General features: G+C 52.2%; 5 protein-coding genes across 5 annotated transcripts; 3 read left to right on the forward strand and 2 right to left on the reverse strand.

Annotated features, from left to right (window-relative positions):
- Nucleotides 1-161: 161 nt before the first annotated feature.
- On the forward strand, nucleotides 162-796 carry AYO21_01391 (hypothetical protein; the record flags this gene model as incomplete). Its single annotated transcript, XM_022651374.1, has 2 exons — nucleotides 162-321; nucleotides 447-796. 2 exons carry the CDS (start codon nucleotides 162-164, stop codon nucleotides 794-796), a joined length of 510 nt encoding a protein of 169 aa, XP_022516347.1.
- Nucleotides 797-1,197: 401 nt separating this feature from the next.
- Nucleotides 1,198-4,685, reverse strand: AYO21_01392 (hypothetical protein; the record flags this gene model as incomplete). Its single annotated transcript, XM_022651375.1, has 6 exons — nucleotides 1,198-1,341; nucleotides 1,409-1,824; nucleotides 1,885-2,386; nucleotides 2,446-2,786; nucleotides 2,846-3,260; nucleotides 3,798-4,685. The coding sequence occupies 6 exons, from the start codon at nucleotides 4,683-4,685 to the stop codon at nucleotides 1,198-1,200; spliced, it is 2,706 nt and encodes a 901-aa protein (XP_022516348.1).
- A 400-nt stretch (nucleotides 4,686-5,085) lies between these two features.
- Nucleotides 5,086-6,890, forward strand: AYO21_01393 (hypothetical protein; the record flags this gene model as incomplete). Its single annotated transcript, XM_022651376.1, has 2 exons — nucleotides 5,086-6,241; nucleotides 6,328-6,890. 2 exons carry the CDS (start codon nucleotides 5,086-5,088, stop codon nucleotides 6,888-6,890), a joined length of 1,719 nt encoding a protein of 572 aa, XP_022516349.1.
- An 824-nt stretch (nucleotides 6,891-7,714) lies between these two features.
- On the reverse strand, nucleotides 7,715-9,601 carry AYO21_01394 (hypothetical protein; the record flags this gene model as incomplete). The annotated part of the gene is made up of 4 exons (XM_022651377.1): nucleotides 7,715-8,169; nucleotides 8,225-8,726; nucleotides 8,784-9,088; nucleotides 9,187-9,601. 4 exons carry the CDS (start codon nucleotides 9,599-9,601, stop codon nucleotides 7,715-7,717), a joined length of 1,677 nt encoding a protein of 558 aa, XP_022516350.1.
- Nucleotides 9,602-11,537: 1,936 nt separating this feature from the next.
- AYO21_01395 (hypothetical protein) lies at nucleotides 11,538-13,567 on the forward strand (the record flags this gene model as incomplete). Its single annotated transcript, XM_022651378.1, has 6 exons — nucleotides 11,538-11,757; nucleotides 11,808-12,206; nucleotides 12,383-12,505; nucleotides 12,560-12,676; nucleotides 12,731-12,947; nucleotides 13,000-13,567. 6 exons carry the CDS (start codon nucleotides 11,538-11,540, stop codon nucleotides 13,565-13,567), a joined length of 1,644 nt encoding a protein of 547 aa, XP_022516351.1.
- Between the last annotated feature and the right edge of the window lie 346 nt (nucleotides 13,568-13,913).

Below are 13,913 nucleotides of genomic sequence, written 5' to 3' on the forward strand. Positions count from 1 at the left end.
GCGTAGATGGGCAATGGGCAATAATGTATATGTAGTCGGTACAAGCAAAGGTATACCACATATCACATAAAAGTCATCAGAAAAAAGGCTCTTCAGCCAGCTCTCTCTACCAACTCAAGCCCTTGAACCAACAAACTCACCAGAACCCGCGCGAGGCCAAAATGCCAACAAAGCCGACCCTCAACGTCAACCATCTCGCCTTGTCTGTACCTGACATTGGCGCGGCAGTCGATTGGTACACGAGCGTGTTTGGATTCACCATGATTGGCAGCGTCATGGAAGTGAACAAGAACAGTCCGACGGGGCCGGTCATCTCGTCTAGTAAGTAACTTCAGGCGGCACCCCCCCCCCCCCTTTTTGTTTTTTCTTTCGAGTTAGGTAGAGGACTCTTGCCGTGCTTGGAACCGTATTGACTCACTACAAAATTTACATGTGAAAAAAAAAAGTCTACGGGGAAGAATTCGAACAAGTCAAACTCGCGATTCTAACATCCGCCAACGGCGTGGGGTTGGAGATCTTCGAATTCGTCCGACCCAAGTACAACGGACCCAAGCGGCGCGTGGACTGGTGTCCCGACACATACACGAAAGGGGGCGTCTTCCATTTCTGCTTCACCGTGGCGAATGTGGAGGAAACGGCACGGAGGGCGATCGAGAGCGGCGGGAAGAATGTCGGCGTGCTCGTCGAGCCGGTCGAGGGGGAGCAGGCATTCTTTGTCCAGGATCCCTGGGGAAATGTCATCGAGCTCCTGAGTTGTAGCTTCGATGTGCTTTTTCTGAAGAGACTCGGTGGATAGCCAGGAATTGTATGGGGCTTCAAAGTAGAACTTGGATCTGGGGTTCATGAGCCTCGGGGTTTCGTTCATTGGAAAGATCCTCCAGTTACTCAGACTTTGGACTCTATGTCGTGTGTCCAGCTCAATTACTCCAAAACAGTGAGTGAAGAGGGGGAGTCCGCTCGAGCATTTGTGGGTAATTTACGGGTTGAACTCGATACCATACAAGCGGGAAGAGATTCTTTCCCCTTTTTGATCTGAAAGATCTCAGTGTGTGTGTAACATTGCAGATTATTAGGACAAAACAAAAGAGTAATGCCGAATTATCGGGTCGGAAGAAAGCCAATCCGGGGGGTTCTTTTTTCCTTTTTACAAAATCCAACCCTCTCAAATTGATTTGAATTCTCCAAAAGAAAGGAAATCTAAGCTTTCGGAGTCGTAGACTCGACCATTTCGACCTCGTGGTCACTCGGGCCATGCTCAGCATCTTTCGTCACAGTCGCGTCCTCGGCTTTGACGTCGGTGACGAGTCGTTGGGCAACTTTCATTGTCAAGTGAGAGGACAGCTGTCAATCATTGTCAGAACATGTGTATATAGTCTCAGGTCAATGGATCATCGGCGACAAAACTCACATCCTTGGTTGCCAGAGCGGCGATGAGTGCCACGATACCAAAAGGTATGCTGGTATAGAAAACGTAGCGGAACGCATGCTGGTAGGCATCCTGGAAGGCTGAATACGCCAATTGGAATATCTCCGTCGTGATCCCAGGGATCGAAGCGAGGGTTTGCCCGGGCGTAGCTCCAGTGAGGAGGCCCAGTAGCAGCGGAACGGATTCGAGTGGAAGCCCGGCCTGTGTAGCTGCTGCTGTCACCATTTGGGGGATATAAACCGATGCTTTACTTGTAAGCACAGTGGTGTAAATGGCAGTGCCTGCCGAGCCTCCAATGTATCTGGACAAGCCCATCGATGCTGTGGCGAATCCGATCCACTCGTCCGGTGTACATAGCGAGATGAAAACGATCGGTAACGTGGTAGTTATCCCAATGCCTTTTGTTTTCGTGTTAGTATTGTGTGACAAAATCCCGCGTTCCAAGATCGTGTTCTTACCAACTCCAGCGAAAAACGAAAATGTCAGTGCGGCAGCCTTGTTATGCGGTCCAGCAATGCTCATCAGGGGAATGAAAATGACTTCGAAGACAACCCCAATGGAGAGGAGGGCGGTCGTGCCGAGCTTTGGTCCGATCCAGGGAAGGAGTACAGCTGATCCCGCCCCTGCAGCGAGTGTGGAAGCTCCCATGATGGTCTGGTATACTCCAGCCTTGAGCAAGTCGTCTCCAGTGTACATGATGGTCAGGAAGGTCGGCCAATTGGCCTGGAGAGCATAAAACATCATGCCGCCGACAAACGACACCACCAAGATCATGGTGAAGGTGCGAACGCGTTTGAACAGGAAGGGATGTAGTAAGGGGGCCTTGGGAACGTAGGCTTCGTAGAACCCCAGAGCGATAAGAGTCACGACGCCGATGAGAAATGGTGCCAGGAAATGGGCACTTGTGGCTCCGTACTGGGGGACCCAGATGACTCCCAGCAGGACAAGCGTCGGGCCGACCTGTAATTCTCGTCAGACTCGGTATTACTACAGCATAAACGTGTTGGTTCAAGACTTACAATGATCCCACCGAGTCCAACATAGTCAAAGTCCCGGATCATGGACCCTTTGCTGGCAGAGGCAGCCAACGGCTTCGCGGGAAAGTATGTGACGGCGCAAGCGACCGTTCCAGCAATGTTGGCCGCGAGAGCCATCCAGAAGACCGATTTCCAACCCGGTCCCGTGTTCAAGATCATCGAACGGGCGATCAGTGAGCCACAGAGATCAAACGGAAGAGCGGTCAAATTCATGACGCCAACCACCGGACCACGGTATTTGGTTGGGACCAGTTCGGAAACACTGGCGAAGCCATTCACTGCTCCCGCTTGATTCAAGCCAAACAACGTCATGGTCGCAATCACTAGCGAGGGTTTTTAGATTTTGATCTTTCATTTCTTGAAACGCGATGAGATTTCTCACTTTGCCCGATGGAATGCGAGGTCAGTCCCAGGATGGACGCGACCACCCCGAGAACCCCGGTTCCGATCGTAAACCAGCGGCGCCCGAATATGTCTGACAGCGACCCGGCACAAATCAGACCCACGCCGGTTGCAACGGTCCACGACGACGCGATCCAGGTGAAGGACGGGTCCGGGCCGAGGTCTTCATTGATATTACCCAGCACGGGGACAAGGCACAAGAATGTACCAAGAGAGGTCGAGAAGATGAAGCTGATGGATGAAATGGACAGCAAGACCCGGATCGACAGCCGCGAGACCTCTTGGTTGGGATCCGTGATCTCATGCTCCCGGAGCTGTTCGTCACTCGGGGCAGAACGCAACAGGCCCTCGACCTTGTGGTGATGGGTTTGGTCAGCGTCAGCCATGACCAGAAACTGCGAAGTGTAAGTTTCAGGACTTGATAGAGGGGGTTTCAGCTTCACAAATCTAGGAGGGAATGTTCGTAGTTGGTTTTGCCCTCGACTTTCAATGATCACGAGCTTAGGGTTGTCGATTTATACTTGACCCTCCCGGAATTGTGATATGCTGTCCGGAATTGCAAACCGATCGAGCTTTACCAGGTTGTCCCGTGGGGAACTATCGACTGACCCATGGGGTGTTAGAAACAAAAGCGGAGTTGGATTCGCCAATGAGAGAGCACGAGGAGGGATGTCCCTGGCACGTTGTCGCTTCGGTTCGGATGGACATTATCTCGCACACGTGGGCGATCCATACCGTAAGCCATGTGGCCATGTATTATTCAAACAATGGGAACTCGTTCCTTTCTGTTCCCAATGTAGTTCCGGACTACCGATTACAGAGTGAGAGAGTCTTGATCGTGTAGCTAGATGCTAGACCATTGATTCAATCCTTGCCTGCCTTAGTGGCTAGGAGGATGACTACAAGTGTATATGGCTGAAACCACCGTCAACCATGATGGTCTGGCCCGTGATGTGGCTACTCTCCGGACTGAGCAAGAAGCTGATGACCGAGGCCTGCTCTTCAGGACACGCCATGACCTTGAGCGCGATGGGCTCGGTGTATCTGTTTTCCTCATGCTTATAGTCGGGGTCGCTCTTGACGCTGTCGTGCATGTTACTCAGCGCCAACGGCGTGACTGTTGCTCCCGGGCAGACAGCATTGCACCGAATGCCCTGTGAGCCGTAGAAGAAGGCCCCGTTCCTCGTGATCTCCAGGACCGCTGCCTTTGTCGGCGCATACGCAGCAAAGCCCATGCCCGTCACGGCCGTGGTGGAACCGATGTTGACAATCGCCCCTCGCTGAGGCTTGATGGGCAGAGAGGGTGCTGGGGATATCTCAACCGCTCTCGGAGACTGTTTCAACATTTGAGCCGCCTCGAACTTCTGACACAGCCATACTCCACGTTGGTTGACTGCAAAATGGCTGTTTGGGGGCGCGTTAACAGGGCTCAAGCCTGATTGTGATCGAGCCGCCACTTGAAGGAGGCCATGTATACAAACATACCTGTCCACATCCTGGGTCGAGACACCGACCTCATCGTCCCTGTCCCCCCGACAAAAGCCAGCAATGTTGGCAGCGTAATCGAGCCGACCCCATCTGTCGACGACGGCCTTGACCATTGCCACCACATCCTCTTCCTTGGACACGTCCACATGGAGAAACAGGGCGTCGACCTTGAACGTGGCTTTGATCTCTTCGGCCAACTTCTCCCCCAGGTCGCCCTGGACATCGGCAATCAGGACATTGATGCCCCGACTGGCGAGTTTCTTAGAAGTGGCTGCGCCTATGCCCGACGCGCCCCCAGTCACGACTGCGGTCCACAGATCGGAAGTGGCCATTTCTTTTTCGAATCTTCTCGTTCTTGTTGATTACCCCCTCCGTGACCTGGTTGGGTCACTCTTATAACCAGCACCTGCTCCGCCCGGTACTACGGAATTGCAGCCCAAAGGGTTCCGGACTCGCCAAACCCCCACAATTCTCCGCCCTCTTTAAACAACAACGAAAGGAATTCCCCGGAATGGAAATTGGCATTAAAATGATAATGTTCTGTGGAAAGAGGAAGAAAGAGAAAAAACCAACTCTTCTGTTTCTTCTCCCCTTGTCGAACATCAGAAAACGGACTTGATCTGAGAAAAGAAAAAAAAAGGCACCTCTTCTCTATCTTTACGACAGACACCTCATCTCATCTCCCCTCCCCTCCCGTCTCCGTTGCAGCTCCTAACCATGGCCGGGGAAACCATGTCGAAAGAAGCCGTGGTCGAGATGGAGGACCACGTGGGCGTACCTCCCATATCGGCGCAGCTCAGCGAACTTCCACCGGGATACTTTCGAAGCTCCCTCTTCCTAGGGTCCATGGCTGCGGTGGGCATTGGCCTCCTTGCCGCGATATCCAGCTTTGCATTGGCAGCCCCGATCCTCGGCGTCATCAACGAGGACATCGGTCCCAGCTCCAACATCTCGTGGGTGGCGATTGTGTACACGCTGATGATCGCCGTCGGTCTCACCATCGTGGGCCGCTTCACCGACATCTTTGGACGTCGTCACACCTTCATCGGCGGAGCAGTGCTCGGGGTGGTGGGGAGCATCGTCTGTGCCACTGCCCCAACAGTCGGGGCCCTCATCGCCGGCATGACGCTCGTCGGGCTGGCGGCCTCGACCCAAGTCTCGTACTTCTACGTCACGGCCGAACTGATTCCTCAGAAATATCGCTTCCTGGGCAACGCCATCATGTATGTCTTCATGATCCCCGGCGGGGCATTTGCGCCGGCCATTGCCAATTCGTGCATTCTCCACACTCCTGGCGGTTGGCGCTCGACATTTTACATCGTCATTGCAATCCAAGCCGCGGCCTTGTTCTGCTGGGTGGCCTTCTATCGTCCCCCAACGTTTGAAATGAAGCACCGCGACAAAACACGGCGAGAATACCTCTTGAAATTCGACTACATCGGCACGGCACTGTTTGCTGGAGGTCTTTTGTGTTTCTTGTTAGGCCTTTCGTGGGGAGGAGCGGTTCACCCGTGGAAGTCAGCACACGTCCTCGCAACCATCATTGTGGGGGGTGTTTCCCTGATTGTGTTTGCGCTGTGGGAGCTGTTTGCGCGACTCGAGGAGCCGCTGGTTCCCATAACCCTTTTGGCCTCGGGACCTTGGACGGCGGCCGTGGTGACATCTGGTATCGGCGCCAGCCTGTACTATGCCCTGACCATCGTCTGGCCGTCAATGGTGGCCATCGTGTATCCCTCTGGAGATCTGATCACCGACGGACTGAGAGCCTCCATCGTCGGAGCATGCTGGGTCAGTGGCGAGATTGTCTCTGGCATCGTCGCAAAACCCGTGGGGAGAATCAAGCTGCAATGTATCGTGACACTAACGTTAGCCGGTGTGCTCCTCGGTTGTAAGTATATATATGCCTTGCAAGACCTTCCGTTGGCTGGCCATTTGACGACGAGTTCGTTTGCTAACTGTTTGTCCTTTTTGTAGGTATGGCCACCAGCGATCCCGATTCCAGCACTAGAGCAACGGTGCTCCTGAGCTTCAGTTGCTTCTTGGCCGGGTACGTCGAGGGCCTCTCTCTCACCATCACCACCCTGGCCTTGGAGGATCAGCAGCAGATGGGTGCCGGGTGTGGATTTGGAGGTTCGATCCGCTTTACCATTACAACAGTTGCCACCACCATCTACACCGTCGTCCTCTCGGCCCGTCTGAGCGCGACCATTCCGGACCAAGTGCCCCCGGCGCTTGTCTCGGCGGGACTACCAGCCAGCAGTGTCGCAACCTTCATCGGCAATTTGGCGTCGGGACAGTCTCTTGCCGACATCCCCGGCGTGACGGCTTCGATCATCGATGCCGGAATCCAGGCATACCGATCAGCCAATGCGGATGCCTACCGGACTGTATTCCTCTCCACGATCGCTTTCACAGGCATCGGCATCATCACCACCCTCTTCCTGCCCAACACCGATGCATTGATGACGGATGAGGTCTCTACCACGCTCCATCATAAGAAGGACGAGAAACTTGCACGTGCTGCTGCACATGTATAACTCCGACCACGGTGCTTTCGTCCTCAGCTTCGTCGAGCTTCTGTAAGAAGTGACAATCTATCTGGATGGGCTGGCCGCAGAAGCAGAGCAGAGCGGGTTTATTGTCTCCACACTATTGAGAGGAGCAATGGGCGGTGGCGGTGTATCCTCTAGTATCGATGTAAATATATATGCTGGAAGAACAATTTTGGCTCATTGCCAGTTGATAGTCCAAGATTGACCATGCCTTGAAATCCGGCTTCTGAACATAAATCTACAGCGTCAGTTCAAATATGCATTGAGGCAGATGCCATCTTTCATTCACCGAGACCACGCGATCGAGGGTGAGGACTTGACTGTTACACTGGTTGCACTGGAGGCGAACGAACTCGTAGAACTAGATTGTTCTGGAGGCATTTGGTCGTCATAACAGGGCCCCGTCGCCAACTTGAAGTGGAAATGGAAGTAGGGAAACCAGTTCGCTCACTTGCTTGAAGTTATGGGTCTTCCCCCTGCTTGTTCTCTCCCCTATATTCGCTTACTTGCTTGCGTTTTCCTATCTTTGCTGCGGCCAAGTAGAATTTCCTCTCTGGTATCCAAATCACGGAACTTGCTCTGGTTTGTCTAGACAGATATCGTAGTGTTTCGTCTCGAGTGCAGGAATAGGCAAGCCAGAGTCCTCCCCTTCGGGCTTGAGTTGGTAGCAGCTTAGGAGCCTTAGTGAGGGCCTTTGTGTATTGCGTCCTTCTCCAAGTCTCCTGTAGATTCTGCAACCTCTTCAGATCGAAGGTGTTGGGCCGTTTTGTGGGATAGTCGGTAAGTCAGCTGGTTGAACCCACGTTAGCTCAAACCATTAAAGCCATAAATACTTCTGAGCCGCCTACATCTTTGGTCATGATAGCGCAACCAAGAGCAATCACGCCGAACGGAATACTTGTAAGCCAGACATAGTGGAATGCCTGCCTCCATGCTTTGTGCAAGGCGCTTGTCGACGCTTGGATAATGCTGGGACTAATGCCCGGTACATCAGTAATGCTTTCGCCGGTGACGACGCCGGTCAAGATCCCTAGTAGTTGTCGTAAAGAGCCTGCTGGAAGCCCTGCTTCGAGCGCAGCTGAGCCCACATACTCGGGAATGAGATCTGCGCTCCTGCTGTTGAGGATGGTTGTATAGACCGCGGATCCAGCAGATCCCCCGATAGACCGCATCATTCCTAGGAGCCCAGTGGCAACCCCGATCCACTCGTCCGGGGTCGCCAGCTGGATTAGAAGAATGGTAAGCAGCTCGACCCAGCCGATACCTGGAGACGGTCAGTGTGCATCAGGAATATTAGGCTCTTTGAAGTAGTGACTGACCTGTCCCAGCGAAGAAGGAAAAGGCCAATGCCATGCCCCTCGAGTTTGCAGTTGGGAGACACATCAGTGGAATAAAGAGTACCTGGAGCGTGACTCCAATCGCGAGGTGGAGCCTGGTCCCAATGATGGGAGCGATAATAGGGAGTAGCAACGCAGACGACACCCCTCCTACATTTGTTCCGGCGCCAAATGGCATATAGTCCAACCCAATTGCTCTTGTGTTGTCCCCATGGAACATGACACGAAGATATGTCGAAAAGAAGGCGACAATGGAATAGAAGAGCATTCCACCCACTGCCGCGACGACCAGGATGAGGGTAAACTCGCGAACGCGTCGAAAAAGGAAACGCTTCATGATAGGATTCGAAGCATAGAAGGCCTGATGGAATCCCAAACAAACCATGAGAGCGATACCCGCAAGGAAAGGTCCCAGAAAGTATCCGCTCTTCGCCCCGTAGGTCGGAACGTACTTGATGCCAACGAAAAACAAGGTTGGTCCAGCCTAAGCAGATATGAGCAAGAGTGGGTGACCTGTCGACACCAGGAAGATGAGACTTACGGTGGCCAAAGCGAGGCCGACATAGTCAAACTCTTTCAGGAGTTGACGTCGAGTCTTCATTCCCGCAGCAAGTGGCTTCGCCGGGAAGTAGTTTATAGCCACAAGCAGAGTTGCGAGACCATTTGCAGCCACAATAATCCAGAACAAGGTTCTCCATCCTGGAGCGGTGTGGACAGCAACCTCATGTCCGATCAGAGATCCGCATGTTGCCCAGACCAGTATGCCTGCATTGACGGCGCCGAGAATAATGCCACGCAGGCGAGTGGGGACGATCTCAGCGATGGCTGCAAGAGTGTTCATTGCTCCTGCGTGATTCAAGCCAAGAATTGTCAGGGAAGCGAGTGCTAAAGAATAAGCCATCATGTTTGAGACCAGAAACATGTCACAAGCAATTGACTCTTACCAGTGGGAATGTTCTGGGCCAATGCCCCACAGATACCACCTGCAACCCCCAAAACCCCTGTTCCAATGACGAACCACCGTCGTCCGAGAACATCGGAGAGCGTACCGGCAACGATCAAGCCGACGCCGGTTGCCACGGTCCAGCACGTAGGGAGCCAGCTGTACGCAGGGTCGGGGCCTATGTCGGCGTTGATAATTCCAATGATTGGAGAGACACAAAGATAGATGCTGATGCCCATGTTGTAGATGAAGCCCAGCGAGATGATGACGAGCCATTTCTTCCACTTAATTGCCCGCAGTTCTCTCCAGAGGCTGACATTGCTGTCGTCGGGAGAATTGGGTGGAACGTCGACATGGTCTGCGGCGACTTGTATCTTCACATTCTCTCCCTCGATAGATGCAGGAGATGCTTGCATGCTTGTGATTGTTGGAGAGCAGAGGCAGACTGCCCGGTTTTGCCGTTCAGTGATTCGCGGAGATGGCAGGGTTCGTGCTCAAGCAAAGTTGGAACAGTTGGTAGTTCTCCTGATCTTCAGTTCGGTCGTGACAGCGACTAATATAGGTTTTCACAATGGCTGGTATATTGAATACAAGGCTTGGTGGGCTCGTATCAACGCGAGTCGTGATAGTCATACTACGACACCCTCTTTATAGGGGCAGCTCGACCAGAGGGCGGAATGGAGATAATAGGTGTCCCATTCGAGACGCCATCTGCCACCGGACAAAGCCAAGATTCGTATAGAACATGCTCTCCATACGGGGCCCCAGGAAATGAAGTGGTGGAATGGAAGCCTATTTCGTTTTGTGTTGCCGCACGAGTCGTTACACCCGACACTCAAATGTTGCGGACATTCACTGGTCGAACACGAGTATCAGGGAGGTGGCTCGGCGCCCATCGTTTACCCAGACTTGCGTCTTGACCTGGTATAGGCAAGGATGGTGTGGAAGCCGTCCTCACTTCCAAGGTCTGATGGTTCGGCTCCACCTAAGGCACTTTGGCCGGAGGCTATACCCATCGAATTCATGCAGACTGTGCATGACTCCTCGCTTGTTTCGCTAAGGATTGAGCGTGGGAGATGGCGCGGACATTATATTACTGACATCGGAGCGACGCGGAAGGTAGAACAAACAAACTGCATCAATGGCGTCTGTATCGTGTCAAGAGAGGGAAGGGAGAGGTTCCATTAGGTGCAGTACTTATAGAAGTAGGTGGGCAGCCTATCCCAATAGGGAAGGTAGCGCCTAATTAGTCATGTGACTACAGCATACATCATCTAGCGAAGCTTTAGCTAAGCTGGTATTACCGGTAAAACTAACTAAATAGCTATGCTTCTAATTAGTTACCCTTATCGGCGTGTCACGAACCGCCAAGCATAACTCGCACGTGACAACCCCTTATTATTTAAGCACCGCATGCTCACCGCCTGAGGGAAGCTTCCTTCCCTTATGCTTTAAGTTTCAGTTAAGATATACTATTAAGGAATCCCTATACCTACCTATTACCTATCACTACCCTCTGCCTATCTCTATAAGCCGTTCCTGACAGAATATGACTAAAAGCGGCGAGAGTAGATCACCTCCTCAATTTCCACGTCAGGTCTAGATAAAGGGATCTCAAGCTGTCCTGGCCATCTCTATACTCCTCTGACAGGATTTTATTACCGCTCGTCGCTTGAGTCTTTGATGATCGCCAGAAACCCCCAAGTTGTCGCCCAACTAGGAGATACCTACGGGCCTAATAATTGAAATAAAACTCGAAAGCTTAGATACACATCCTTATCGCTAATGACTAGACTGTGGCACTGGACGGATTCTTATAAGGTTTTTAGGTGGCCTACCCGGATTTATTATCTGGTAGGCCGCAACGAGCAATGCTTCGGTCCAACAACCCGTCGCCGAAAACTTTGCCGGTATCCGAGCTTCAGGTAGCAGGGCGGCTCTCCACAGATGGTACCCGGGCCTCACATCCAGGAGATCAAGTGCTTGTTGCCTGAGGAATCCTTGGTAGAGCCATGGGGCCGGGAGCTTCGTTTCAGATTTTCCGTGCGCAATGGAAGCCCTTCCAGGCGCCAGCCAAAGAGTTCCACACTTGTGCTCAATGGACTGTGTTCCGTGGCCGCTCTTCCGTCCCTGTCTGGGGAAGCTGCCTCTCCACGGGGTACTCTGTCCTCCAACAGGGAGCATACAATAGCCGAGCCAGAACCCGGCGGTATTCGAGTACAAGTACCCTGCCTGCGTTCTTCAGTGTCGTTTGGCCAGACAGAGCCACTAAATTACTATCGCTTCTCTTCATCTGCCTGGGTCATCAATTTAGGCACGAGCTGAATGCACTCGTCTCCACATTCTCGAGAAATGGACGACAAGGCCAACGACATTAAGACGGAGGAGGTATCATCTCCTGATGGGGAGGGCAACGCTCATCATGCACCTTCTGAGTACATCAACGGGAAGCCATACTGGCGTACCAAGCGATTCCAGGGTTCCTTTTGGGCCATCGGGTTTGGCTGTCTTGCCTGCTACGCAGGCTTTGCCATGCCCGCGAACACATTGGCTCTCATTAACGATGACATTGGTAAGTCTTCTTGCTTTTTCGCGCGAAAGTCGTTATCTAACCGAAGCCAGGTCCAAGCGCCTCTATTAGCTGGGTCTCACTCACATGGACACTGACCGTTGCCGTGGGTTATACACTCGTCGGACGGCTGAGCGATATTTTCGGCCGGAGATACTTCTTCATCGGCGGCGCCACCCTTGCGTTGATTGGGAGCATTGTCGCTGCAACAGCGCGTACTGTCAATGTGTTAATCGGCGCAACAGTACTTATCGGGCTCGCCGCTGCTTCTCAGATCTCCTTCAACTATGTGATTGGCGAGCTTGTACCAGTCAAGCATCGCTTCATATTTATGGCTTTGATTAACGCGGTCAATATTCCCATCGGCGCTTTTGGCCCGGTCATTGCCCGGTCTTTCATCCTGCATACTTCGGCAGGGTGGCGCTGGAACTACTACCTAACTATTATCTTAAGTAAGTATAAAGACTGTTATTGTTCGAGCCAGATTTTAAGATGAGAATAGATGCTTTATCCCTAATTCTATGGGTATTATTTTACTATCCACCGGATTTCTCTCACCTTCATCGAGTTCGTTCTCGCTGGCAGGAGGTTAAAGGGATCGATTACATTGGCATTGTACTCTTCACAGGAGGAAACCTACTCTTCTTGATGGGTCTATCCTGGGGAGGCGGACAATATCCCTGGAAGTCAGGACATGTCATTGGATGCATCGTTACTGGCGTCGTCAGTCTAGTGGCCTTCGTCCTATATGGTATTTTCAATCCGGTAAATTCATCTCTGGAGAACATGTCCTGACCTCAAACAGAAATCTACTCTGGTGTTCACCGCCCTTTGGTGCCAATGGACATCTTCAAGAATTTCCAATACGACGCTATCGTGGTGTTAACTACGGTGGGCGGCATGATCTATTACTCCATGACCGGTACGTACGGATAAAAAGATGGTTACTCCAATCTTGTACTAACTTTGATTTTAGTTATTTATCCTACAACACTCACTGTTCTGTACTCCACCGACACGATGAAAGTTGGCTGGTTGTCCTGCGCCGTAGGTGGCGGTGTACAAGCGGGACAAGTGATCGGTGGCCTCATTGCCATGCGTATTGGCCACATCAACTGGCAAATGGTATTCGCATCAATAGTTATGGCGGTCTTCATCGGTGGTTTAGCTGCCCAGACAAAGGATACTCTGGCGTGAGTAGTGAAGCTATTGATTTCTGAAGCCCCTACTAACAACAACAACTAGCTTATCCACTGCCTTTGCAACCCTGGGCTCCTTCGGTGTGGGATATATTGAAAACCTTGCAGCCACAGCAGCTACTTTTGTGATCAAGGACCAAAAGCAAATGGGAACGAGTAACGGCATCTTTGGAAGTATTCGAAGTGCCGGGGGAGTTCTTGCCACGACCATCTACCTTGTTATCCTCACCAACCGCATGAACACCAACACCAAGAATATGATTATTCCTACCGTTGTCGAAGCTGGCCTTCCGGATTCATCCATTACGGCATTCTTGACGGCCTTGAACAGTGGTGTTGCCTCTGCACTACAAGCCGTTCCTGGCGTTACTGAAAAAATCATTCTGGCGGGTGAGACAGCGTATTTGGCCGCCTATACCGATGCGTTCCAGAAAGTTTTTCTGGCCAGCATTGCATTCGGCGGCCTCTCAATCATTGCTGCACTCGCGGTTAGGCCATTCACCAAGGAAGAACTCTCCGGGAGCCTTGTCTTCCATCTGGGTGCGTCCAAGCCGCAGCACGCAAGAGATGGAGCTGTGGAAGATCAGAACGAGGTGGACGCCCCTCTCGATTAGGAGCAGGGCTCTCAGATTGCCAGGTAGTCGGCATTACGTGGCAAGCTGCAACTCGTAAGGGTAGTCCTAGCTGTTTCGTACATTAGCTACCGAGTCGTACCCATTACTTTGACAACATCGCAGGAAAGTGACGAGGCTGCTACATTCGAAATGTCACACAAAAACCGCACTATTAGGGTGTATAAAAGGTTCCTCAACTTGTTTAAATGAAGAGACACTGGAAGTGCGAACTATAAGGCATACATAAAGAGCACGAGCAAGAGGGCCAGCGGTACGTGATATAGTCACGTGTTAAGGGCAAGGCTGGCGCCCCCTCCCCCCTTCTTCTCTCTCCACACACACATAC

The sequence above is a fragment of the Fonsecaea monophora genome (assembly GCF_001642475.1).
Source record: "Fonsecaea monophora strain CBS 269.37 chromosome Unknown Scaff5, whole genome shotgun sequence".
NCBI lineage: Eukaryota > Fungi > Ascomycota > Eurotiomycetes > Chaetothyriales > Herpotrichiellaceae > Fonsecaea > Fonsecaea monophora.